Genomic DNA, 25,531 nt, shown 5'->3' with positions numbered 1-25,531 from the left:
CTGACCTTCCTAATGAAAAGATTGAAATTGGGCTTTGTTTATAGCACAGCTCATTGAGACGAGTCCTCCTGTGTGTTTTAAGTAGATATCATTTGCATAATTTTTTTTTTCAGTGTTATAACATAATTTTTCGCTTTCATAAAATATTTTAATGCAATTGGTATCTATCTTATGGATTATTAAACTAAATGTTTATCAACAAGGAGGCCTTGATTTTTGAACTGTATAATAATTGTAAATGAAGACTATTAATTTTGATATATTGTTTTATGTCAACTGACCAAGTGGTCCAATTAGCTTGTTATTTAGGAAGCACATATAAACAAAAGAATAGTATGAAACTCACCCTTCCCAAGCCAATCATATCTCTTAAACTAAATCTAAGATTTAATTATAGCAAAATTATACCCTAAGTATCACTTTAGTCCATAAATTTTATTTTGGAATTTTGGAATCCATGAACTATTGCACAAGTATCACTATAGTCCTTTTTGTAACTTGTATTACATTTTCCGTCTAACACACTCATGTGCCGTGCACAACTACACATAACCTATATTTAAGGGGTATTTTCGTCTTCACAGTGCCCTACTTCTTCTGGCCTCCAACGACTTTTCTTGTCCTTACTGATTCATCTCTTCCTTATCCATGCGTTAGTTGCTTTCTTATTCTTCTCGATAATTTTAAAAATTATTGTGTGCAGGCCTATTACCAAGAGAAAAAACATACTTAATTAGCTCCTTGGCTTACTGACTATAATTACCATATACCAAGTGGGGGGTTATGGGGTTATTGAGTATTATTAGTGTATTAATTACTAACTGGGGATGCATATATGTTCCATTAATTGCATTTACTAATAGGAAATAATAGAGACGACTTCAGTGTGATGATGGCTTGGTCAAGTTTTTTATTAAATGTAATATAATTGTTTTTTAATTATGTTTTTAAAGTATTATACATTTTTATTGTTTTTTTTTTTCTATGTAAGCATTAAAAGTGAGTTGAAACTGTCACATAATTAATCTTGACGAAAAAACTAATAGATATGACAGAAAATGACTAAATTGCATGAGATTCATGAAAATATTTGAGGATCCTAAAATTTGAAATTGAAGTTGAAGAATGAAAGTGAGAAACATAGCAGATACATAATTGGAGAATCATTAATTACTATTACCCAAGCAAAAGTAGAAAGTAGTTACTTGTTTATTTTGGTCAATGGATGTCACCATCGTTGCCCGCGGTCGCTTATTGACCATTACCAAGTCCAAATTCAAGTGGGAAATGTGGGATGTTGTTTTATTAGGGACGAGGTACGTACCTTACGTGGATTGGAAAATTAATTAACGAGTAAAGATATGCATGAGGAAGAAATTTCCGTTAAACCCCAGGACCCAAGTACGCACGCATATATAGGCATAGCAGTCTTGAGTCTTGCTTATAATTGCTACAAATAAAAGGGCAGGCTTGCTAGCTAGTTCCTACCACCTACAAATACTAGAATTGGAAGTAAGTGGTTGTGATTAAGCTTATCATGCAACGCTCTTTGCTAATGTTAGCTGCTGCTACTGCAACAACAATAGCAGCGGCTGAGGCCCAGCTGCCTATAGCTTTGCCTAACTGCCAAACCCACTGTGGAAATCTCACAATTCCATATCCATTTGGCATAGGTGATGATTGTTACCTGCCAAAGACAAAACGCTTCGTTATCAATTGTAATGATTCCACTGACCCCCCAAAAGCATTCTTAGGGAATGGTAACGTCGTTATTACCAACATATCCCTGGACGGTGAGTTGCAAATATTGCAGTCCGTAGCCCGAGATTGTTATGACGAGCAGGGTGTGCCAACGAATCGTACCAGAACTTTTTTGAGGACTCCCAATTTCATCATCTCTGACACCAAAAACAAATTCATGGCAGTTGGGTGTGACACTATTGCACGTTTTGCAGGCTACCGATCAGGCGAGGAAATGTACGTAACCGGGTGCATATCCTATTGTAAGAGCCTTGCAGGCGTTAACGACTCCTCTTGCTCTGGCATTGGATGTTGCCAAACTTCCATCCCCAGCGGACTGCACAATCAAACTGTGAGATTGAGAAGCCAGGAAAATCATACCGGGGGTATATGGGACTTTAACCCCTGCAGCTACGCCTTCATTGTACAAGAAGGCCAGTTCAATTTCTCCACTAAAAGCCTCAAAGAACTGGAGAACATAGACATGCTCCCAATGATTCTTGATTGGGCAATTGGGGATGATCCCACATGTGATGAAGCACAAAAGAGGGACGATTTTGCATGCCAAGAATATAGCGAGTGTGTCAAACCCGCCAATCGGAATGGTTACATTTGCCGCTGCTTGCCAGGTTACCAAGGAAACCCATATCTCCCACAAGGTTGCCGAGGTGATCCATATTCTTTATTCATACACACACATGCATTTAATACTTAATATGCCTTAATTATTAAGTAAGTTGTTGCAGCTGGGAAAGCTCAAAATTGGGATTTCACCTCATAATATGTGCCATATATAAATGAGTTTTCCTTTCTTTTCAGATGTTGATGAGTGCCAGAATACAAACCCCTGCGATACTGGGTCCACGTGCCACAATGAACCTCCTGGAAATTTTTCTTGTATTTGTGACAAAGGTTACAAAGAAAACAAAGGTTACAAAATGGACGGCACCAATGGAACCAGGTGCATCAAAGACAACAATAATATCTTGCTTATTATTTTATCGGGTATGCATTATTTACATATTAATTAACATTTATCTACGTATGCATGTTTTCTCTTTTATTCAATATTAATTAACCTTTTTAACAAGCTTAGAAACGATTGATTAATCTAAATAAATGTAAAATGGATAAATATGTTTTCATTGCGATACACAGAATCATACTTGCTCTCAATATACATTACTTTGTCAAAAATCTTTGCACTAAAAACAACTAGCTAGATAACCAAAACAAGATGTTTTAATACGCTAGCTGTATATGCCTATTTTTTTCCGAATATATCCATCTCTAACATCCTATCCCCAGTAGAATATACATTACAAATTGTAAAATCAAATTTGGCCGGTAGTGATTTTTCCGAATATGTGCAGTTGTCAGTGTAGGCTTCTTGGTTTTACTGGTTGGAATTTCATTGATATATTGGGGAATGAAGAAAAGAAATTTCATGAAACTCAAAGAAAAGTACTTCAAAGAAAATGGTGGCTTGTTGTTAAAACAACAACTTGCTAGTCGCGGAGGTTCTGTGGAGACAACAAAAATCTTTGCTGCAGAAGAACTTGAGAAGGCTACAAACAATTACCATGAAAGTAGAGTCCTTGGAGAAGGAGGCTATGGAACAGTTTACAAAGGAATATTACCAGATAACAAAGTGGTTGCTATAAAGAAGTCCAAAATTGGTTCCCCGACTCAGAACGATCAGTTTGTTAATGAGGTGATTCTTCTTTCACAAATCAACCACAGAAATGTTGTGAGGCTAATAGGTTGTTGTTTAGAGACAGAAGTGCCCTTACTAGTCTACGAGTTCATCACCCATGGCACTCTTTTCGAGCATGTCCATAAGAAAAAGGGCAAAGGATCATCATCACTTTCATGGGAATTACGATTGAAGGTAGCTTCAGAAACTGCAGGAGCACTGGCATACTTACACTCCTCCATTTCTATTCCAATCATACACAGAGATGTGAAAGTAACAAACATACTATTAGATGAGAATTTCACTGCAAAAGTGTCAGACTTTGGAGCTTCACGGTTAATTCCTGCAGATCAAAATGAAATATCAACTTTGGTGCAAGGGACACTCGGATACTTAGACCCTGAATATCTTCAGTCAAACACACTAACAGAGAAAAGTGACGTCTATAGCTTTGGAGTTGTCCTTGTGGAGCTACTAACAAGCAAAGTGGCACTTTCATTTGATAGGCCTGAGGCAGAGAGAAACCTAGCGAAATTCTTTGTTCGTTCAATGGAAGAGGATCGCTTGATTCAAATTCTTGATGAAGACATAGTGAATGAGGGAAATATTGAGACCGTAGAACAAGTGGCCAGTCTGGCGAAAAGATGTTTGAGGGTAAAAGGGGAGGAAAGGCCTGGCATGAAGGAAGTGGCGATGGAGCTAGAGGGAATCAGAATTATGACAAAGCATCTATGGGGGGGACAAGCTGTTTTCTGTGGAGAAGAGGCAGAGTACTTGCTTGGGTCAACTAATTCAGAGGCTTGCATTGTCAATGTTGGAGGTGATGGTGGTTCTACTGGTACAACTAGGGGGTATGACAGCATGCAAATCCAACAGTTAATGGCATATGATGATGGGCGATGATTCATTGACTTGCTACGAGGGTCAAGTATTTATCTGTTTTATTGTATTGTAGGAAATCTAAACCAGCATTTAATCTGTTGCAATTTGATTTTGATCAGTCCAGTGATGTATTTTAGCAAATATATATGTTAGTATAGTGTAATGTTTCAACTGTATTGCAATGCCAAAGGGTGTGAAGCTGTATCAACTTAAGGCAATACGTACTACTCTAAAGGCTTTAATTTGTTGCATATAATATGACAAAAGAAGTCATTCATGCTTAACTTCAACTCACCAAGTTCACGTTTAGACTTCAGTATTGCCATTTGCCTAAGTTGAAGGATTCAAATTTATGCACTTCAATGAAATTCAAATGGGCAAACAAGTAAACAAATTCGACTTCATTTAAACTTAATCAGAAACAACTGAAATAATTTTTTTACTAACTTAATAGGACAAATGAAGCCCAAAAGAAAAACATAATTTAATCAGAGTTGAGGAAATTTTCCCATTGGAAACAGAAATAAGGCAAACCAACAGACATAATCAGTTTTCTCAGGAATCAAACAGAGAACGAAAGCCCAAAGCACTAATCCATTACTAAAAACTGATACACAGCACTAATAGAAAAATCCTACCTTTTTTCCGTAGGGAGGGTGGAGCGAAAACGCCACCGAAATTGAGGGTAGGATTTGAGGTCGGTTGACCGTTGATGGTTTCCCTCTTGTTCACCGTGGGCCTATTGGGCCAGCCTGACCTTCCTAAAGGAAAGATTGAGATTGTGCCTTGTTTTTATAAATCTAGCTCTATGAGATGAGTCATCAATCAGTCGGGCTGTACTTAGGGTTCTGTTTTAATTGTAATATCTAATTAGGAAGAGGTCATCAATCTTCAGTGCATGGCTTCCAAAGGCTTTCAAATTTTATTTTTTTTCGGAAAAAAATATTTTTAGTCCTTGTGTTTTATTCCGAAAACATATTTGGTCTTTGTGATTTTCAAACTTCATATTTAATCCTTGTGTTTTATGTTTTTTGCAATATGAGGACAATTTTAACACTCAAAATTTCAAATTAAAAGTTACATACATAATTTTTTAGTAAAACTTGTGAGTTTAGTAGTTTTAATTTGAGAAAAAATTTCATTTTTGTTATAAAATATCCTTAAATTGCAAACAATATAAAACACAAGAACTAAATGTGGAGTTTTGAAATGACAGGGACTAAATTTGTTTTTGGGGTAAAATACAGAGACCAAAAACAAAATTTTTGCTTTTTTTTTTTTTCTTCATTTGGGAGCTAAAAGTATGTATTCATCCCCTTGATATTTTGAAAACGGGTTTTGGTTGAACTTTTCAATTCAGTGAAATTGAATTAAGTAAACAATTGAATTGGATTCAGTTGGATGGTACCTGCGAAATCGAGTGCTAAGGCCCATTTCTTAATTGAATTAACCGACCGATCAACTTAACTTGTTTTGCTATCGAACATTTAATTTATTTTTTATTTCAATAATTTCCGCAAAAAATTTCAACATATTTTATTATGAGAATAAATCCTACTACTTCTGGTCCTAGGGTTCCCGCACTTGAGAACAAAAACCTGGGGTGTATCGCTCAAATCATTGGTCTTGTATTGGATGTGGCTTTTCCAGTGGGCAAGATGCCCAATATTTACAACGCTCTGATAGTTAAGGGTCGAGATACGTACTGTTGGTCAACAAATTAATGTGACTTGTGAAGTACAGCAGTTATTAGGAAATAATCGAGTTAGAGTTGTAGCTATGAGTGCTACAGATGGTCTAATTAGAGGAATGGAAGTGATTGACATAGGAGTGGACGAATTTTTAACGTGCTTAGAGAGCCTGTTGATAATTTAGGTCTTGTAGATAATCGCACAACATCTCCTCTTCATAGATCTGCGCATGCCTTTATACAGTTAGATACAAAATTATCTATTTTTGAAACATGAATTAAAGTAGTAGATCTTTTAGCCCATTATCGACGTGGAGGAAAAATAAGATTATTTGGGGGAGCTGGAGTCGGTAAAACAATACTTATTATGGAATTGATAAACAACATTGCCAAAGCTCATGGAGGTGGGCAATGCTCATGGAGGTGTATCCATATTTGGCGGAGTAGGTGAACGTACTCGTGAGGGGTGATCCAACTTGGGTGCAAAGGTAATTCTATATCCATTCCAACCGAGTTACTCCAACAATTGCAAAGTCTTCCAATTCAATATACAAGATATTTTTTTTTTTAGTCTGATTATTATAGTATATTAAATTAGATAGAAAAGAATTCTAATACTTTACTTTTTTTTTCGTTAGGTTTTTTTGCACTAATACCACCCAGATTATAGGGGATGTGCAGATTTACCACTAATTTTTTTTATTTTTTTTTTTTTACAATTAACCGCCCAAATTTCACAAGATGTGATAATGTGGCACCTACCATATTTTCTGTTAAATCTTAAATTTTTGTCCCAAACTTCCCATTTTGTCCTTGAGCACAATAAAAAAAATAAAATTCATTTTAACAAGTATTTCTATATAATTATACTCCTAAATCTATTTTTTTTAAAGTGTCTAATTTAAATAATTTTGCCTTTAAATTATATTTACAAACAACAAAATAGAAATAAAAAGAAGAAAAACAAAAATTATTCCTTTTTTTAATGAAACAAAATTGTTATATCTACATTATTTTGCCTCTAAATTAGATTTTTTTTAAAAGGTGCTCTATCTAAATAATTTTGCCCCTAAATTAGTTTTGAAAAATTTTGAAAAGAAAAAAAAAAGTTTGATCTATATCAATTTTCCTTAAATTAAATTTCAATTAAAAATAACTTTTTTAAAGGTTAATTATATGGATTGACCGAAATACCCTTTGAGTTAACATAAAATTTGAAAAAATTTGACGGATAGGTGTCACATTATCACATATTGTAAAATTTAGGAGGTTGATTGTAAAATTATTTTCTTGGGGTGGTATAGTTTGGTGGTGTTAATGCAAAAAACTCTTTCCGTTATATTAATACAGTTGATACCTGGTTGTTATGTATTCTAATGTTTCGATTAAGTAATATTTTAATATCTAGCTGAAGTCAAAAATTGATTTAAATATGAATAGAAAAGTATGAGCCTTGTCCGGTTGTACCTGGATGTAAACAAAAACAATTACTTGATTGTCTAAAAACTTTCAGCCCCGCGCGGATGCTTCGCCATATAATAGATCGACCCAGTTTCCAACTATCCAAATCCCATGAGATTACTTGACTTTTCATCCCTTGACTCCGTCCACTACATGGCTTGGTCTACCATTATTCATTTACTTGACTTTTTGGAATATTCGATCAGTTCCCTATGTCATCGAAGGCACATTAAAAACCATTTTGAAGTAGGGATGGACACGGGTCGGTTTAGTTCGGTTTAGCCCCCAAACCGTAGACCAAACCAATGCCTTCGGGTTAGTGATTTTTCAAACCAAACCAACCCAATGAAGGTGAAACAACCGAACCAAACCAAACCAATTAAAGTCGGGTTGGGTTGGTCGGTTTGATCGGTTTGGACATGTCTCAAAATACAATTAAAATTTAGGCCCAAATTATAAATGAATGAAACTCCCTTTAAGTTATAAAATTAATGTCTTTATTTTCTACACATGAACCCAATTCAATACATGTCTGCTTTTACAGTGGAACAATTACAGTCACATGTAAAACAAGAAAGTCATATATGTGTAACATTAATATTAATATATTAAAGAATAAAGCCATGTGAAAAATTAATATTAATTTATTATAATATTAAAGAACATAGGCCATGAAACTAGGGAAGGTGAGATGAGTTCTCATTGCTTTGAGCCTTTGACCATTCTAAACAAGGTGAGATGAGAAACTAGACATGTGAATATTTAATTTAATTTTTTAAATTTTTAGGTCGGGTTGGGTCGGGTTTGATCGGTTATTTGGAACGTCAACCCGCTAACCAACCCATTTGAGGTCGGGTTGGTCGGGTTATGAACCGACCTCTCTAAATTGGGTGTTAGAAACTGAACTAACCCAACCCATTTTGGTTGGGTTGGTCGGGTTAGTCGGGTTGCATCGGGTTATGTCCACCCCTATTTTGAAGTACCCACATTTGCTGGATGGCCAGCCCAAAAAGCAAAGATTTACACGTTCCTTCCCTGTTTAATTTTTACTTTATGAAAGGATCGTTACTTTCATGGGAACTACGATTGAAGATAGCAGCAGAAACTGCAGGAGCACAAGCATATTTGCACTCCTCCACTTCAATGCCAATCATACACCGAGATGTGAAATCAACGAATATACTAATAGATGACAATTACACAGCAGAAGTGTCAGACTTTGGAGCTTCACGATTGATTCCTCTAGATAAAACTCAAATAACTACTTTAGTGCAAGGAACACTTGGCTACTTGGACCCTGAATACTTCCATTCAAGCCAACTAACAGAAAAGAGTGATGTCTATAGCTTTGGAGTTGTGCTAGTGGAGCTACTAACAAGCAAAGTGACACTTTCTTTTGCTAGGCCTGAGGAAGAGAGAAACCTAGCAAGTTTCTTTGTTGGTTCAATTGAAGAGTATCGCTTGAATCAAATTCTTGATGCTGGCATAGTCGATGGGGAAACATCGAGACAATACAAAAACTAGCCAATCTTGCAAAAAGATGTGTAAGGGTAAAAAGGGAGAAAAGGCCTACGATGAAAGAAGTAGTGATGGAGCTAGAGGGAATGAGGACTATGGCAAAGCATCCATGGGGAAGTGCTGATTTCTGTCCAGAGGAAGCTGCGAATTTGCTCGGATCACCTTCAAACGCTTACATTGTCGACATTAGAGCTGATTGTGGTTCTAGTGGCACAACGAGTGGGTATGACAGCATGCAAATCGACATGTTAATGCCATATGATGATGGACGATAATAATTGCCTCCCTAATTGCCTGGTTAATAGTGTGGTTAATAGTGATGTTATTGTAGGAAATCTAAACCAATATTTGTTGATTCCAATTAGAGTGATCAGTAATGCAATGGTTCGTAGAGTTATGTGGGGATGATTTGTAAAAACAAGAATGAGTTAAGATCCATCAAAGGATGATAACTAATAACTCTGTCAGTTTTCCATTTCTCAGGATGGGATTCAAGAACAACAGAAAAGCAGGGAAACGTTTATGTCTACCATATATGAAATTTCAAAGTTACACATCTCGGAAAGGCAATTAATTTGCCAGCTCAATCTAATTTGTTTATTCTCAAAAGTCACAAGAATCACCTAGACCAGAATGCTCAACCAGTACATTACAGTGAAAATCTTGATCATGAACCTCGCAATAAAAATTTAAAATAGAAATACAAGAGAAACACAACCTAATCAAATCCCTGATTAAAATATAAATCCGTACTCGAGGAGATGAAAGAACTAACATAACCATTGTCGTAGCTGAAGGGTTGAAAAATTGCTCCTACTTGAGCAGCAGAGATCATCTTATCTGGGTGAGAGAACAAAGCAACCCAGATGCATCTGATCCAACCACTGCAAGATCACAAACAGTACAGAGCTGCCCTTCCTGGGCTGGAACAAACCGAGAACTGCAGTATGGGCATGACACATCCTTCTGTCCACGGTAAATAGGCACGTAAGTTGCCCCACAAACCACAAATGGGTTTCTGAAATCATAATTTAGCTGGGTTGTGTCCTTCATGTTCTTCTCAGCAGCCTGCAGGACTTGCCGTGCAGTCTTCGCTTGGTTTTCAATGGTGGGATTCGTCTCCAAAAGTCGCCTGGCAAAGTTAGCTGCCGTGTTGAGATTACCAGCCTTATAGCAAACAGTCATGGCATTCAGTAATGCAAGTCTCAAGTGAGGCATCTGAAGGTTACAGTGGGTGAAGTAAGCTGCTAGCTCCTGTTGGCGAACTGGATTGTCCTTCATTTCCCTCCTCTTAAGCTCTATCTTCAAACCCAGAACGTACTCCTTTACAATGATAATTAATTCCTTTACTTCATCAACCTCTCTCCTTGAATCAACTACAATCAGAGGAATAGTATGCAGAATACTGAGAAGAAGTCGTAGAGCTTCAGTAAATTTCCCCGTAGTTGTGGCCTTGTAACCCGCCTTAAGCTTCTCTTCCAGCTCTGAGAATTTAAACACCAGAGCAGGAGGGGACCTAACATTAGGGCTAGCTGATTCACTCCATCCCCTTTCAACAGCCACGGAGATCACAGGAGCTGTCGAGAAGGCACGTAGATACGTATGACTGCCCATGTGTAAGTCGAGAAATAATTGTCTTAAGGGAGCAAAGTTCTTTATACCCAGCTGACGGCTCAACAAACGCATTGCAATATCAAAATTCCCAGCTGCTGCATGTTCAGCAGCAAGAGATGATTTTTGGATCCAAATTTGACTTACGGGCATACCCGGAGTTGGGGCAACAAACACAGAAGAACGGGCATTGCTGGCAGTTTTGGGAGTATCAATCTCAGGTGGAAGTTCAAGATCTTCAAGATCCCATCCTCCCTCCTCATTTTCCTCATGTGCTTCCTCATCCTCCAGCACTGCACTAATGTCTCCATTTGGAATATTTTCCACATCAACAATATCCAAATCCTCTCCCCAATCAGCATCTGTAGCCTCCTCATACTCTTCCTCTGCATTCCTGCCCATGTTATCAAGTCCACCCTCAAATATGCCTTTCATGACTCTCAACAAGGGCCAATCTCCACCACAGATGATTGGGCTTGGAGGTATCAAAAGAGATGGTGTTTTCCCCTTGGGTAAAAAAGGAACATTGTCTCCAAGTTCAGCTGCCAACCGTTCAGAAACATCATGGAGGCCATGAACTGCAGCTGTGATATAAGCAAGGGGTAAATGGCCAGTATTCTCCAAGATCTTAACACGCTCCTGGATGTCACCCAAATATAGAGCATTGTGGAACTGACCCATCACATCATTCTTGACTTCAGCAATTTTCAGCATTTTTGACAACTTATCCAAGTTTCCAGTAACAAGATATAGGAATGATAGCCTCTCAAAATTCTTTGTCCTCTGATATGCATATTCCACAATGCCTGCATTACCTTGACGAAGGGCCTCTACTCCCAATCGATACCAGTGATCTTTCTCATCAATTTCCTTAGCAGAAGCAACAGCAATCTGGATGTTTCCACTCCCTAGTGCCAAGTTGAAGCGAGTCCTCTCATCCTTCACAAAATGAAGGGCAACCTCAGGGAAACCTTTCTGCTGTAGATATGCAATCATGGCCTGGCCACAGAGCTCAGAGCTCTTAATCATGCTCATTACCCGGTCATACCTCTTCTTCAGTAAGGACAACTTGAAAACATATTCCGTTGCATCAACAACAATGGCACAGTTCTTCCCATCTCGATCCAAGCAATGTATGGTGTTTCCATACACTTTTGCTATATAGACGGGAACATCAAGGGTCCTGATGATTCCACTGTCCCCATTAGGAAGGCAGTATTTGATGTGGTTCAAGGTTGTATATATGAAGACGCCATTGTCATCCCAAGCTCCACTCTTTACACGAATTGTCTCATGGAGAGTGCATTGATGCACAAGCTTCTTATTGGCTATCACAATTGAATGTTTGCTCAGCAAAGCAACGCTTTCCATGTCATTTGACCAAACAACATACCTTACAAAAGGAGTTTGAAGCTCCCCAAGAAGAATTCTCTGCTGCAGGTCAAAAATAACTACTCTATCCTCTGCCCTGCAGAGCAAGTTTCCAGTTCCAGCATAAAATATTGCATCAGCAACAAAAGGAAGCGCACTCTTCTTGACAATCTCATTTTTTAGATTTTTAACTAAAATTTGGTTGGTGCTCTTTTCAAGCACTGCAAACCTATTTCGAGCCACAAAAATAGCTGGCCCTCCTATACCCCTTTTTGCCTCCTGCACAGTTTCACCCCGACTATCTTTGGGTATAATATATAGTTCATAAGAACCCCCATCTGTATCTGAACAGATCAAAACAGCATTTTCCGTAGGGCTATAAGATAGTGTTTTTGCCCCTTGATTCAAGCTGGAAGAACCAGGCCTTCGAATAGGGATAATCTGAGTGTCTTTCTGGGCTGAGAACTCATAAAAGCGGAGAAAACGATCTTTAACATAGTACATTGAATCACCACTGACAGAAAAGGCAGGACGTTCTCTCTCCAATTTAAAGACGATCATGCCACTATCATGACCAGCAGCCAAAAGGTTCATTTCAGGATGCGATGCAAGAATCCAGAACCTATCGTGCTCTCTACGAAATGTCTGAAGACCAGTCCGTTTTGTGGCATCCCAGACTCGGATACTCCTATCCTCTGAATTGGACACAACAATATCCTGCCTTGCATGGAATAAAACACATGATACATTGTTCATGTGCCCCCTTAGAGTATCCACTTCCCAAGCCTTTGTATCTGAAATTGGAAAGAATAGCAGGTGACCCTTGGCCAGTTTAACTCAACAAATTTATGTAACTCTAATATCTACATCTTTCAAATATGCACACACAAGATTTTTTTATTGAAAATAAAAAGTTAGATCAAGAAGAGCTTAATTATCTGAATGCATATACACATACTATTTACCCAGAAATGTAGAAGCACATATCCAAAAGCAATTATGTGGGTATTTTTCAGTGCTACTGATATTATTTGTGAAACTGACCACAAATTAACTTTTCAAAAGTCAGCAATGCTTATGAGGTGACATTAACCCCTGTAAACATTCCAATTTTGGGGGGAAAAAAACCAAATGTCCATTATTAAATAGAATATAATTAGAAAATTAAGTTAAATGACATTTTGAGAGCTAACAAACTCATATTTTACACTGTCTTTAACAGCATAAAACAATTTACCACTATGAGTTTACTATATCACATACATGGTTGATACAGACAGGCAGATCTTGAGTAGGGTGGTTAAAACTAAAAGATCAGTCTCTAAATATAGAAGAAGACGAAACTCCTCATGATTAGCAAATTTTCTTTGACGGTGCAGTAAATCAGAACGGAATATTTTCCTAACATATGCTAATTTTAGCATCATGGGAATTGGATTTATTCTTTTACAGAAAAGTACGTTAATGAATAACTCCATTTGAATATCCTTACTGCAATTGAACTTATTTTTCACTTTTTACAATAGAACAATTAAATAACAAAATTTCATCCAAGTATTCACCTAACTTTTGTACTTGGAAACATGAAACAGATGCATAACCATTTTGTTTCTTGTTAAAACCAATTTTAAATGTGTATGCTTATAAGAATGTTTATCTCACTGGCAAACTAAAATAGATGATACAGAAAACGGCTCATGAAGACATAGTACATACCATTCATTCGCCAAAGTTTCACTTGTCGATCGTCTGCCCCAGAGACAATCAGGGGGAGGGTGGGATGGAATGAGGCCCAATTAACACCCCGATCATGACCTTCCAAGACATACTTGACGACGGCATCAACTCCGCCAAAGAAATCTGCATTCATCTGACTCAAGTGCAGGATGTCATCTGCAGGGGCAACTGTTTTCTTCCTGAGAGCACCAATATCCCAAACACGAACAGTTTGATCCAAGGATGCAGAGACAACAAGATCCTCCTTTGGGTGGAATAAGGCACACATGACGTAATGGTTGTGTCCAGTGAGCACAGAGATACAAGTCCGGGACTGCCAATTCCATATTCTGATTGTCTGGTCGTCGCTGGCACTGACAATCCAAGGGTATTCATGATGGAATTGAACAGTGCGGATGTAATCAAGGTGCCCAAGAAGCGTAAACAAACACCTATGCAACTTGTAATTCCACACCTTGATCTTGTAATCATCCCCTGCCATTAAAACACAAACAATGAATTACTTCCTTCGTGAATCTCTTCGGAATCAGCAGGAAAAACACAGGTACCGATTTTCAGATTAAGAAAATATGGGTAAATAGTCTAGATCTGATTGATTCTACAGGGCATCAAGAACAACCTAACAAACCAAACTAACACTTCTAGTGAATGCATTGGGTGATATACATTATACCCATTTCAAAATGAATCCACACAGACAATGAAAACAAAACATCAAGTGCCTGAAATATCCAGATAAATTAACGAACGAACTGAAAACAAAGTGAATTCTGATGTTGTACCTCCAGAGACAAAAAGTGGCTGAGAGTTATGGAAATGGACGCCGCGAACAGGGCCGTCGTGCTCATCAAAACGGTCGATGAGAGTGCCCATGCGGTAATCCCAGAGCTGGATCACGCCGCTGTGGAGGCTGGCCAAGATCCATGGCCTCTTGCTGTGAAAGCTCAGCCCCTTGACCCGATTACTCTTGGTCTCGAACTTCGTCAGCATCTCTCAAAACGTAATTGAAACACCTAATTGAAATCAAAATCATGAAATCAAGATCTTTTCAGTTGAATGAAACCCAATTCATGAATGCAAATCATTTACTTCTAATTAACGATTCATACATAACCTCATTTTCGGTTACTCTCAAAGTTATCCAATTGGTAATGCTTTCAATCTAATCACTCATTGTTTTCTTGTCAATTTTTTCATCAACCAATCAGAAGCTGAATTTCGCAATTGAAATGATTGGTAAAGAGAGAGAGAGAGAGAAGGTACCTCAGATCTGGGAATGCGGATTGTTGATTAATAAAGCGGAGATGGGAGATTAGCTTAAGATAATGCACTGCAATCCAAAGACGGATTTTCTCTTCTTTTCTCAGAAACCAATCAGCAGGAACAAGAAATTAGGGGAGAGAGGGAGGCTCAGATCTGGGAATGCAGAGAGATCAGAAATGCAATGCTGAGAGAGAAAGAGAGAGGAAGAGGGAAGGGGTCACTAGCACCGGTCAGTGACCTTGCAGATCTGTTTTCATTTTCTTTCTTTCCTTCCTTCTCTTTTGCTGGTTACTGTGGCCTGTGGGTACGTGTATTTTTCTTTTGTTTTTTGGACAAGGTAGTCATTCGTCACGTTTTATTCAGTATCATTCCTTGAAACTGACATTATGGGTTTTTTTTTTTTCTTACTTCTTTTTTTCTAGGTGCAATGGCTCCCTACAAAAAGTGAAATTTATCAATGTTTAAAAACAATCACTTATTTGGGTTTTTTGTATGGAAAATTTACTTATTTGAATTTCATCGTGCATGAATTGAAGAGGGCCGTAGCTAGGATTAGAAATCTTGCAATAAACAAATCATTGTTGGAATATCCCCAATTGATTCTTTGGACCAATTGACTGAATTACCCATTCTTTGATGGTGGCCGAGATAATAGTCGAGATGATTTGGATCATATTTCAATCGCCAAAGATGAATTAAAGAGACAATTGTAAATTTTCGGATGTGGAGGTCAAAAACTTTTCCAAAGAATCAAAATTATAAACTTTTTTTTTTTTTTTTTGCACAGATCAAAAAAGTTTGCAAGACTTTGAAATGGAATCATTTCACAAAATTTCCCTATTTCCAAGCCTTGTAAAACATTTTTAATTTGTAGTGTTTCATAAAACAAAAGGTAACAGCTTCAAATGAAAGAAACGATTATTAACTTGTAGAGTTTCATAGAGCATTACCAACCGATAAACACAGTTTAATGGTATCCTATTCTGTCCCCACCATTCTACCAACCCTGTTTGCTTCTGATGCAAGATAAACTAGGACAGACGACGGCCCCAAGACATCAATCATTAAACATAGTTTCTTGGTGTCATATATCCAACCAAATTTATAGTACATGAGGGCCTTAACAAGATATTTATTCAAATCCCAGTTCTGCTCTATATTACAACAACCAAAATCCCACCATTCCAGGCTTCAGTAGTAGCTGGTGCATGTTCACAAAAATGGCAATTCCCCCAAAGAGAACTTATTTTGGCAAAGGTTGTGTGACAATCACCTCAAATTCTGAACCTGCCTGGCTTCAATATCTTTAAGTCTAAGGGTTACAGCTCTCTTGTGGGCCTCTAGTCCCTCAACTTCAGCCATGGTTGCCACGTATGGGCCAAGCTTTTGCAGACCTTCCTCTGTCAAAGACTGTACTGTCATGTACTTGAGGAAGGAGTCTAAAGACACACCACCGTACATCCTCGCATAACCATATGTTGGAAGGACATGGTTTGTCCCACTTGCATAATCTCCCACACTCTCTGGCGTCCACTGCCCTAAGAACACAGAACCTGCAGGGGAAATATCAAAGTTCAGATATCTAATTCAAAGAAGTGTGCTGCATGCCAAATTCAAAGGTGGATCTCAAATGAGTGATAAGCATGGCATGACACTCAAAAGGCCAATGTTCGTAATCATTAACAAAACATGGCAGAAAAGGTACAGATTGATAAACAATTGAAAGACAAAGAAATGGGAAAAATACTGCTAAAAGAAAAAATGAAAGAAAAGGACACTGTCGAAGTAACAGTCTCAGAGAACTATACCTGCATTCTCAATGAAACTCTCCCACTTTTCTGCATCCTTGACATTAATGATCAGATGCTCGGGTGCATATAAGTTTGAAAAATAGACTGCCTGAGACAGCCATCACCAAGTCTAGTTTCAGAATCACACAGAACTTCTCAAACAATAACATACAAGTAAACAGAAATGCATGCATGCATGCGTTACCAGGTCCTCACAAAAATTATGAAAGGAAGACCCTTTTTCTCTAATGCATTTATTAAATTGAGATACAAGTTTGAAAAAAAAAAAAAACATTAGTAAAGAATACATTTAATGTAGAGAAATAAACAAACCTCAACCATATCACGAGCAAACACTGTGAAACTGTGGCTCAATGCTTTCAGGGCAAACTCTCCCCTTGGTAGGCTTTGGCACTGCTTGCTGAGTTCCTCCTCTATAGCTTTAAAATCCACACCATCCCCAGCAATTACAAGAACAACTTGACTATCAGGGCCATGCTCAGCCTGAAATTGCATTAGTTACTCAATACATCGGGTTGACCACAGGCATTCCAAAATTCTTATGAAACATCAGGTCGACCTCTCATTATGAAAGTGATCCATCAAAAACTTAAAGAAGCATTGCAGAACCAGGAAGCACCTGAGAAAGTAAATCTGCAGCTATATGAACAGGACTGGCATCTTTGTCAGCAATGACCAAAACTTCAGAAGGACCCGCAGGCATGTCAATTGAAACCATGGCTTCACTGTTCTGATAAGAAAATTAGGGGGGGGTGTGTCAAATCAAGATGTTAAATGAACAATGACACTTCCCTAGCTCCCCATTTTCCGGTTTACTAAAAATTATGCAAAACACTTTTATTCATAAGTATGCTTACTTGGAGAATCATTTTTGCAGCTGTGACATACTGATTTCCAGGGCCAAAAACTTTTTCAACCTGCAAACCATTTGAAACAATAATTAGAAAAAGAAAAGGAAAAGATTACAAATTTAAAGAAATTGAGAAGATAGATGAATTTGAAATGAAAATTACAGCAAAATAGCTAAGAATATATAAGTTAACAACAACATGAAAACAAGATAATGGGAAGGTAAAACCTTTGGGCAAGATTCCGTACCCCAAGCCATAGCAGATATCGCCTATAAAACAAAAAAACAAAAAAAAAAGAGAGAAAAGTTGTCAGATTACTGTATGTGAAAAAACTTATAGGTAAATTTCCAGTGTTTTTAGACCTGAGCACCACCAGCTTTAAGGATGTGAGTTACACCGGCCTTCTTAGCACAATATAGTACTTCCTAAGGAGCAAAAAAAAATTGATCAGCTCTCATTTTGGAATCTCCTCATAATGCATTCCCACCAAAGTAAAGAATCACCTTGCATATGGTGCCATCCTGACTAGGGGGAGTCGCAAGGACAACGGTTTTACACCCAGCAATCTGTGCAGGCTAGTATAAAGAATAAAGCAGATGTCCATTAAATCATTGTAACTAAATAATCGAGAAACATGATAAATATCACAGGATGATACACTACCAAAAGCAACTTTTACAATAAATATGATCAACTTACAACTGAAAGCATCAAAGCTGTTGAAGGTAAAACTGCAGTTCCACCTGGAACATAAATACCCACAGAACCGATGCTTCTTGCCACCCGTTTACATTTGACACCCTGAAAAGTTAAAGATACTTAATGGCTCTGTGTATATAAGAAGAAGCAAGCTTCAATATTGACTTGCCTTCATATTCTCAATACTTTTCTCAGCTGACTTCTGAGCAACATGAAATGCATATATATTGTCATATGCCACGTCAAATGCTTCTCTAATAGTTGCATCAAGCTGCAATGAGGAGAAGATCAAAATTTCACATTATGAAAGAACTTCATATGGGAAATAAATATGCAATGTATAAGAAGTTACTTGATAATAATTGAAAACTTAATTAAATATCTTGTATCTAGAAAACATGTCTAAATAGAAATACCTCTGGATCAGGAAGCTCAGAGACTTCTACAACTATCTTATCCAGTTCAACTTTGTCAAACCTTGCAGTATAACTTTACAAGAATAACAAATTAAAATGTTAAGAAGATAGTAATAATACTGAGTAAAAAAATGTTAATAAATTTGATAGAAAAAATAAAATACATACTCCTTGACTGCAGCATCACCTCTTTTGCGAACATCATCAACTATTGGGTTGACCTGACCAAGTATAGCTACTATAATTTATGAGTTCACTTATGAATAAAAACACCAAAACATAATTGTCAGGTTCTTAAGGAACAGTCAGGATTTGGGATCAAATGAAAGGCTCACCGTGCTGAAAATTGAGGAAAAATCTATGCGAGGACGAGCTTTCAGGCTTTCAACCTCAGCTGGAGATAGTTCAGATAACCTGTAAGACTTCATTGAGCAACTTATCCCCTTACAAGCAAACCCTGAGGCAACAATCAACTTTAGAATATTGAGAAAAAGAAAGTAATGATAAGAAATAGCATTGCAATTGCTGGGTCAGGTAACAGATTCCAAAGCTTAATTGCCTCGAATGAGTTAATTTGTATACATGAACATCTATCATGTAACACATAATTTGCATATATACATATATTCACCCTTCAAACATATAAATGTCTTTTATGGTGTAAGTGTGCATACTTTATTTGCACATACGCACACATCAATTAACACAAATGTAAAACTCGTCATTTTACACCGCCAAATAACTTTATATAGTTTCGTATTTTTCAATCCAACTGCTGAATTCTCCCTAATCATGGGCATAATGTTTACCAAATTTCAAGTCAATCCAACAGTGGCAAGCATTAGACCAAGAAGGTTCACAATTTCTAGAATAAATAAGTAAATTACAATATTAACTTTAATACAATATTAGCTTTAATGCAATCCGATATGAACTTTAATACAAACTGACATTTGCATACATACATATATACATACATAGCGGCAGCAGTTTATCATTTCTGTGTGAGTAAAAGTCACTCTTTCAATTAAGCATTACATTTTGATACCAAAATCAAAGACATGAACTCAATCAATCAATGAAAGTGAGAAAATGATGAACTCATACCTCTTCGAAAAGAAGAATATGTAATTTTCGGGGCAGAAATCAATGAATGATATTGTCGACGGAGCGGCAGCGGTTTGATAAAACAGTAGCTGTTGCTGCGATTAAAACACAGAATCTGACTGTCCATCACCGCCTTCAATCGTACCAACTAAATTAATATATAAATGTAGAGGAAACAAAAAAAAATCTGAATATACTGTTTGGCTGGCGAGAAACGGTAGGAAAAGAGAAAAGAAAATTGACAATTTGAATGAACGCTACGCACGTGGTTGCGAAGGAATGCACGAGAAATTGCGATTACCTGAATGGCTGGAAAATGGAGAGTGAGCGCGACGGCGGTGACCGTAAGCTCAAGGGTAGCTACTACTAGTGGAGTCGGAGACTCGGACTGTGTTGCTTGTTTGGTGTCTGCTGTCCACTATGGGCTGCAAAGTTTGAAAGTGGTAAAACCAAACCAGGTTTAATCTTTAACAAGTTACGGCCCAAACTCATAAACTGGGTTAAATGTTCAACAAGTAACCGACCCAAACTTATATAGTCATACAAAACATTTTAGCCTTTTTAGGTAGTAATTGAAAATTTTGAATTGACCATTAGTTGACTGTTGACCCGAATTTATATATAGCATGTCTCGCTAATACGGATTAGTGTCAAATATAAGTACCCGATCTTGACACTATAAATTCGTAAAACTATTATTGTACAAGGAAAATGATTATTTCTTTACATTCCTCATTCCTCAATATATATTGTATGAATGCTTGAATAAATATAAGATACTTTATGGTTCTATTAGTATCAAAATCAGGTGGTTTTTTTCCTCAAAGTGCAAGTACACCTTGAGAAGATTATGAATAAATGAAGAATTTTGTTTAAAAATTCAAAGGGAGAGCTTAAATGAAAGTGTTGAGACCTCTCCAACATTGTGGAGAAAAATTAATAAGGACTTCTTTGGATATTGTGATTATTCTAAAGAATTTCTAGATATGAAATAGAATATTGTGTTACCATAATATCTTCTATATATTAATTTTTGAGAAGTATAACGTCTTTTATATTACTTCATCATTTCTATATGAAGAAATAATGAATGCACTGATACTTGATAGTAACGACAAAGTAACTGAAGGTGCAAAACATGATTGCTTCCTTCCTTCTGGCTTCTTACCCATTGGAGCATCCAAGAAGCAAAAATAGCTGTATACTTGTATACTTTCCATCAAAAACTTTTTTACAACATTCAAATGCATATATGACAGATATACAAAGCTTGAAGCACACACTGACAGGGAAAGAAGAGACTGAATCATACAGAGATCCTCCAAGTACTATGTAAGAGTGTAAGACTGCATATAAATTTGCATAAAAAACACTGCAGAGACGTATGTGGAAGTTTGTTCTCTGTCTGTCAATGGTTCTGATTCAAGCTCATGGACTATCTGGATATTGAGTTATATCCTGGAAACTCTGCAGCCTGTTTCTCCTCTTTAGTGTAAAATGCTTTCCATAAATAGAACCCTCTCCATTTGCCTTCACAGAGTTAGAGCCTTCAAAATTCAAAGCCTCCTTTGGAACTGGTGATGAGTTGATGTAATCAATTGATTCTGGCTTCTGCTGCTGATCAAAACACAAAGAACGGCGAGCAGTAGGATTTTTCATTTGAGTTTGTAGACAAGGACTTTCAGGGGTTATGTTGGAATTCAGGTTTTCATCGTTAAACTCATCTTCACTATTCCAATCATCAAAATAATCAGTTCTTCCTTCGAACAATCCTTGTTCTTCTTCTTCAACCATATCTGCCCAACTTTTCTTACCATTACTATACTTTGAAAAAGCTGGGGTTGGCTTTTGACTTTCTGCAAGGGATTGATAGACATTGTCTAATTTACCAGAGCTGTTCTCTCCAAAGCAGTCTTCCATAGAAGTATTCATTGATTCCCTGCTGCCTAAAACAGTTGTATCAGAACTCTGATTCTGACCTCCTCCATCAGTTGAAATTTCCATTGCTTTTGCATTTTCATCAACCATTTGTGGTTTCTTCACACCACCATTTTCCCATGTAATCTTTCTCCAGTCTCCATTCACATTATGCTGGGAAGAATGGTTCATCATGGCTTCATCTTTCACTTGGAAATAGCTATCATTCCCCCGAGAAGTCCCCTTCCAGTTTCCACTTGATATAGGTTGCAAAACAGATCGTACCCCTGCATCTCCTAGGGGCCTCCTCCAATCTCTGCTAATTGGTGAAGACAAAGACTCTGAGGTTTGAAATGCAACTCCTGACTTAGTTGAAGCTCTCAAGTCTTCATTCAAATTCCGAACAACATGTGGTCGCACAGTTTCTCTTGTTGAACATCGCTCAAATGGAAGTTTTAAATTTGAACTGCCAACATCACGTCCCCTGAGATCCCTCTTCTGATGTCCATCATTAAATCCCCATAAAGATCTTCTTGGTTGTGTAAAGGGAACTTCTGGATTCCACCTAGCAGGAGATGGAGAAAAATATGTTTTTTCATGTGGAGTTGAAGTCATTTCTGTTCCATTCATACCACCCTGCTTTTCCTTCATTCTGCTGGAAAAACTTGACCTGCTTTCACCTGAGTTTTTGAAATCATAATCCTTCTTCCATTTATCCACAGGTACAGTTTGTAAAGAAGGGTATGAACAAATTCCTGGTCTGAGTGATACACAATGTGAATTTTTACTGTTATTTCCAAAGAAACTCTCGTTGTTCTCAAAGTGGTCTCCACAATAAGATCCTCTGTGCTGTCCATTTTCTACCACAGTCCCTTCTTCGTGTCCATCTGCCCACCTTCTGGAGGACATGTACCCAGAAACATAATGCTGACCTCCATTTGTCAAGCTATTAACTTGTTTCAGGTTTCTGTTGATGGGTGACATGGAAGATCTTGACATTCCTTTACAGCAGTTTTCATCCTGTTCAATTGGTCTTAAAACTGATTGTGTCTCTAGTTCAGTCAGCATTTGAAAAGAACGTTCAAATGACTTGGCATAAGATTCATCCATTTGTTTATTCCCACATGAAGCTCTTACAGCTTGTAGAAGAGATTTTGCTTCTGTAATTCTGTTCATGTGCATCAAGCAGATTGCTAAATTGCACTGTTTGTTCTTATCTGGCTCCAGTGACAAAGCTTTCCTGAGATAAAATGTTTTTGTTGGAACAAATCATATGTAGAAAACAAAATATGGTTTCATATGTAGGTGTATATTAAGCAGGATGTAGAAAAACTTACTTGTAATGTTCTTCGGCAGTCATGTATTTGCCTTGCTGCATGTAAGCCCAGGCCAAGTTTCCTAGTATTCTGCATTGACAGAGGACCCAAGTCATTTTAATTATACAGAAAGTTATGGTCAAATAAGTATTAAGTAATAAGAATGAGAAAATCTGTGGTATCCACCTTGATCTCTCTTGTTCAATAGTAATTTGAACCTTCCTCCCCTGAGATCTTGCAGTCTTTGTCCTCCTTCCACCAAAAGCGATACCTTCTTCAATGCGCTTCAATTTGGTTTGAAGCATTTCAATCTCTTCTTCAATCCTTCCTGCCCTCTGCAAAGCCGGTAAATGTAAACACAAACTTAGAAATGCATATTATACATGCACTCAAAGAATCATTGCAATAACCTTACTGCAGCAGGTTGTTGATATACCTCATAGTAACCAAAATCCTTTATTATGATACTATATTCATCACTACATACATTGTAGAAATATATAATGAGCAATAAATACATCAAAGAGATAAATATTCGGCAATAAATATATTGTAATTAATTGTTCAGAGTCCCATATATATATATATACATATATATACACTACTGTTACATCTCCTACATGGCAGAAACAGCATATGACAAAAAAAAATAATAAAGTGATAATGGAATGTAAGTAATTTTTTGTAGAAAATAAGGTGCTTTTACCTTGTACAGTTCAACCAGCACATTGTTAATAGATTCCTGTGTGTCATAGGGACAGAGATGACGAAAAGATTTGATCGCTTCAATTGCCTCATCAGATCGATTCAATTGTTTCATCACAATCGCCATGTCTTTCAAGGCACTATCAACTCGATCCCCAGCATTTATAGCAGCCCAGAAGAGGGATATGGCTTTGCTTGGATCCTTGTCTATCAACTGTATTTGAAGAATTTAAAATCACTAAAAACACATATAACAATGAAAAGAAAGGAAACCTGATAATTCATTTCACATTAACCAAAAAGACTCCAGTTGGGTTATTTTTAAACATGAAAAATCTAGTAACTTTTATTAGAAATCTAAGGTATAATCAATAATCTTATTCTTATATATCTACCCAAGTCTTCCCAGCCCATTTAAACAGTGATAAAGACTAAATGTAAACAGAAATACCAATCAACTCAGAGATTAGATGCACAAGAACTTAACTTCCATAATTTAGTTTCTTTTTCCTTATCTTAACAAAGGGTTAATGACTTGATGCATACTCCTCCACTATTGCAAGAAAAATAATTCAAGATAATTTGCGTTACTTGTCTAAAAATTCTTGCTTTTCTCGAAAAAAGAATTTCCAGGATAATCAATAAGAGAAAACCAATTGAATCAGTTTAAGATACATCCCAAAACACTCAGACCAATAAACAAATAAGGGGAACAGTGGCTTATCCTGAAAAAGAACCAAACCAACACTGAACACCAAATTTACTAAAATCAAATCTCAGTCCAACAACGTAAAGGGTGCCCAAAAAAGCGAACAAATGAAAAATGCCTTACCTGAACTTGTTTGGCTCTGACGTACGGAGAATCCCCAGCAGGCACTTTATGCAGAACATGAAAATCACCATTGTTGGCAGGTGAGATTCTCTTCCTCTCCGACATTGGCGCCACCAGAGGGTGAGAAGGCCCTGACTTCCATGTTGGAGGCGGCGTCGAGAAGCCTCTTGTGTCAAAGTTCTTGTCTCTGGTCCACATTGCCTCCTGTTATGATCGGGAAAAACCCAGGAAAGACACTTTCTCGGGAAAATCTTGAGACCCTTTTCTTGAATCACCAAGAACGTGTTTTTGAGTTGTGGGAAAACCAATTTCACCTGAATGACAAATTGGAGGGTGCAAATAAGGGTGTGCGTGAGAGAGAGAGAGAGAGAGAGAGAGAGAGAGAGAGAGAGAGAGAGAGAGAGAGGAGGCGTGTCACTTTCTTGGGAAAATTTTCGGACCCGTTTCTTGAAAGAGCGTGAAAGTGTTTGAAGAGGAGAGAGGAAAACCAGTTAGTTTGTCCTGCCGGGAAATTGTGTATTTGATTATGGTTTTCGGTGAATTGGGTGAGAAAGTGAGAGAAATCACAGAGGAAGTGAAGGAAAAAGTAGAAAGGTGAGGGAAAGTGAATGAGAAAAGGTAGACGCAGGAAAGAAGAAAAACAAATAGCCGTTTTATTATATAATTACTAGCCGTTGGGGTTGGGGATGCATTCACGCGTGTGTTCGGCACGTGCAAACCTTAGTTTTTTTTTTTTTTTTCTTTTCTTTTTGTGAAGCTTTTGTTGATAAGAAGCTGAAAAGTGGGAAAAAATATATATATTTTCACCGAAAAATATAAATTTATGTGCCCATTGCCTAATTCTCAATATTTGTTTACTAGATATGTTAAAAATAAAATCAACCATTATTATTTCAAAAATAAAAATA

General features: G+C 37.2%; 4 protein-coding genes across 8 annotated transcripts; 1 reads left to right on the top strand and 3 right to left on the bottom strand.

The window, feature by feature from the left end:
• Nucleotides 1-1,522: 1,522 nt before the first annotated feature.
• On the top strand, nucleotides 1,523-9,375 carry LOC147297243 (wall-associated receptor kinase 1-like). 3 transcript variants are annotated; one of them, XM_086255442.1, is made up of 4 exons: nucleotides 1,523-2,408; nucleotides 2,560-2,745; nucleotides 3,114-4,262; nucleotides 9,180-9,370. In XM_086255442.1, exons 1-4 carry the CDS (start codon nucleotides 1,538-1,540, stop codon nucleotides 9,260-9,262), a joined length of 2,289 nt encoding a protein of 762 aa, XP_086111568.1. In that variant the 5' UTR covers nucleotides 1,523-1,537; the 3' UTR covers nucleotides 9,263-9,370. The 3 variants fall into 3 exon arrangements, with proteins under 3 accessions (XP_086111568.1, XP_086111561.1, XP_086111576.1); XM_086255435.1 differs by having other exon boundaries at nucleotides 3,114-4,287; nucleotides 9,196-9,277; XM_086255450.1 differs by having other exon boundaries at nucleotides 1,526-2,408; nucleotides 3,114-4,107; nucleotides 9,037-9,375.
• Nucleotides 9,376-9,495: 120 nt separating this feature from the next.
• LOC147297242 (coatomer subunit alpha-1-like) lies at nucleotides 9,496-15,275 on the bottom strand. Its single transcript, XM_086255427.1, has 4 exons — nucleotides 14,970-15,275; nucleotides 14,489-14,719; nucleotides 13,686-14,180; nucleotides 9,496-12,763 (listed from the first exon to the last, which is right to left on the bottom strand). The coding sequence occupies exons 2-4, from the start codon at nucleotides 14,694-14,696 to the stop codon at nucleotides 9,819-9,821; spliced, it is 3,648 nt and encodes a 1,215-aa protein (XP_086111553.1). The 5' UTR covers nucleotides 14,697-14,719; nucleotides 14,970-15,275; the 3' UTR covers nucleotides 9,496-9,818.
• A 751-nt stretch (nucleotides 15,276-16,026) lies between these two features.
• HDH (histidinol dehydrogenase) lies at nucleotides 16,027-20,294 on the bottom strand. 3 transcript variants are annotated; one of them, XM_086243565.1, is made up of 15 exons: nucleotides 20,155-20,294; nucleotides 19,854-20,001; nucleotides 19,082-19,203; nucleotides 18,915-18,967; nucleotides 18,747-18,819; nucleotides 18,500-18,601; nucleotides 18,331-18,432; nucleotides 18,135-18,206; nucleotides 17,994-18,056; nucleotides 17,859-17,900; nucleotides 17,638-17,697; nucleotides 17,400-17,510; nucleotides 17,093-17,263; nucleotides 16,778-16,868; nucleotides 16,027-16,522 (listed from the first exon to the last, which is right to left on the bottom strand). In XM_086243565.1, exons 2-15 carry the CDS (start codon nucleotides 19,978-19,980, stop codon nucleotides 16,239-16,241), a joined length of 1,473 nt encoding a protein of 490 aa, XP_086099691.1. In that variant the 5' UTR covers nucleotides 19,981-20,001; nucleotides 20,155-20,294; the 3' UTR covers nucleotides 16,027-16,238. The 3 variants fall into 3 exon arrangements, with proteins under 3 accessions (XP_086099691.1, XP_086099709.1, XP_086099699.1); XM_086243583.1 differs by having other exon boundaries at nucleotides 19,854-19,948; nucleotides 20,155-20,277; XM_086243573.1 differs by having other exon boundaries at nucleotides 19,854-19,986; nucleotides 20,155-20,266.
• Nucleotides 20,295-21,281: 987 nt separating this feature from the next.
• Nucleotides 21,282-24,821, bottom strand: MS5 (Tetratricopeptide repeat (TPR)-like superfamily protein). Its single transcript, XM_086257645.1, has 6 exons — nucleotides 24,624-24,821; nucleotides 23,793-24,005; nucleotides 23,273-23,421; nucleotides 23,108-23,176; nucleotides 22,643-23,010; nucleotides 21,282-22,501 (listed from the first exon to the last, which is right to left on the bottom strand). The coding sequence occupies exons 1-6, from the start codon at nucleotides 24,819-24,821 to the stop codon at nucleotides 21,282-21,284; spliced, it is 2,217 nt and encodes a 738-aa protein (XP_086113771.1).
• Between the last annotated feature and the right edge of the window lie 710 nt (nucleotides 24,822-25,531).

Source organism: Dryas octopetala, chromosome 1 (genome assembly GCF_963921425.1).
Source record: "Dryas octopetala chromosome 1, drDryOcto1.1, whole genome shotgun sequence".
NCBI classification, from domain to species: domain Eukaryota; kingdom Viridiplantae; phylum Streptophyta; class Magnoliopsida; order Rosales; family Rosaceae; genus Dryas; species Dryas octopetala.
Note: the sequence above shows the minus strand (reverse complement) of the source record. Positions and strands in the feature narration are given on the sequence as shown.